The 1,471-nt window shown below is 45.3% G+C and overlaps 1 protein-coding gene across 1 annotated transcript in view; it reads left to right on the top strand.

Annotated features, from left to right (window-relative positions):
* The window catches only part of WDR66 (WD repeat domain 66), a 46,345-nt gene that overhangs the window by 4,359 nt on the left and 40,515 nt on the right, over positions 1–1,471 (top strand). Inside the window, exon 4 of the mRNA XM_015567338.1 lies at positions 1,223–1,334. Within this exon, the coding sequence (XP_015422824.1) occupies positions 1,223–1,334 (112 nt within the window). The remainder of the gene's footprint in view (positions 1–1,222; positions 1,335–1,471) is intronic.

Raw genomic sequence — 1,471 nt, 5'->3', positions numbered from 1 at the left:
ATGCGTCCTCTGCTCTGGCATCGGTGGCCCGTTTCCTAGCCATCGTTTACCTGTCCCAAATGCCATGTTTCCTTGGTGTCTAACTTCCCAATAGCTAACCTGATAGACCAGTGATGGCGAACCTATGACACGTGTGTCAGAGGTGACACGCGAACTCATTTTTTTGGTTGATTTTTCTTTGTTAAATGGCATTTAAATATATAAAGTAAATATCAAAAATATACATCTTTGGTTCGGGCCGATTTCTGGGCTCTCTATTCGATTCCATTGATCTATATGTCTGTTCTTGTGCCAGTACCAGGCAGTTTTGAGAACAGTGGCTTTGTAATACAGCTTGATATCTGGTATTGAGATCCCACCTACTTTGTTCTTTCTCTGTTTTACTATGGTTGCAAATATCAAAAAATGTCTATATGTGACACGGCGCCAGAGTTAAGTTAGGGTTTTTCAAAATGCTGACACGCCGAGCTCAAAAGGTTCACCAGCACGGTGATAGACAGTTCTCTGTTACCCTTTCAGTGAGCATGTATTTTTTAACTTCTTATTTGATTTGATTTTTAAATATATTTTTAATTGATTTTAGAGAGGAAGGGGGAGGGAGAGAGAGAAAGAGAGAGAAACATCAGTGATGAGAGAGAATCATTGATCGGCTGCTTCCTGCACGCCCCCAACTGGGGATGGAGCCTCTAACCCAGGCATGTGCCCTGGACTGGGAATCGAACGGTGACCTCTCGGTGCATGGCACAAGGCTCAACCAACTGAGCCACACCAGCCAAGGCAATTAGCATACATTTTAATAAGGACTTCCTTAGTCAATGCCTAGAGCAGCAGTTCTCAACCTGTGGGTCCCGACCCCTTTGGTGGCCGAACGACCCTTTCCCAAGAATCGCCTAAGACCATCCTGCGTACCAGATATTTACATGACGATTCATAACAGTAGCAACATTACAGTTATGAAGTAGCAACGAAAATAATTTTATGGTTGGGTCACAACATGAGGAACTGTATTTAAAGGGCCAGAAGGTTGAGAACCTCTGGCCTAGAACAAAACACCACGAAGTGTTTTCTGAGAGTTCAGTTAACACTCAGAATTGTGCCGGGGTCCCAGACATGTGGCTGCAACGTAAGGCATCTGCCTCCTAGAAGTAGAATTTCCAGCCCGATGCCCCGGGGAAGGGTCTGCACCCTCCATGTTTTAAAGCTGCTTCCCCCGTTTCCGTAGGGCCACCCCAACGTGATCTCCTGCATGTGCGTCAGCGAGGACAGGCGGTGGATCGCCACGGCTGACAGAGGGCCCAACTGCCTGTTGATGATCTGGGACTCTGAAGGCTCCTGTCCAGACCTTGTCATCTTGAATCGTCATGAATAGCATACACTTTAAAAATAGGAAATACAGCTCCTTTTTCTTTTTATAGCTCCTTAGTTTGGATAAAGCTCTCCTCTCAAAAGATGAGAAAGTCTGCAGAGTATA

Source organism: Myotis davidii, unplaced genomic scaffold (assembly GCF_000327345.1).
Source record: "Myotis davidii unplaced genomic scaffold, ASM32734v1 scaffold223, whole genome shotgun sequence".
NCBI lineage: Eukaryota > Metazoa > Chordata > Mammalia > Chiroptera > Vespertilionidae > Myotis > Myotis davidii.
This window is presented reverse-complemented; position numbering and strand designations above follow the sequence as displayed.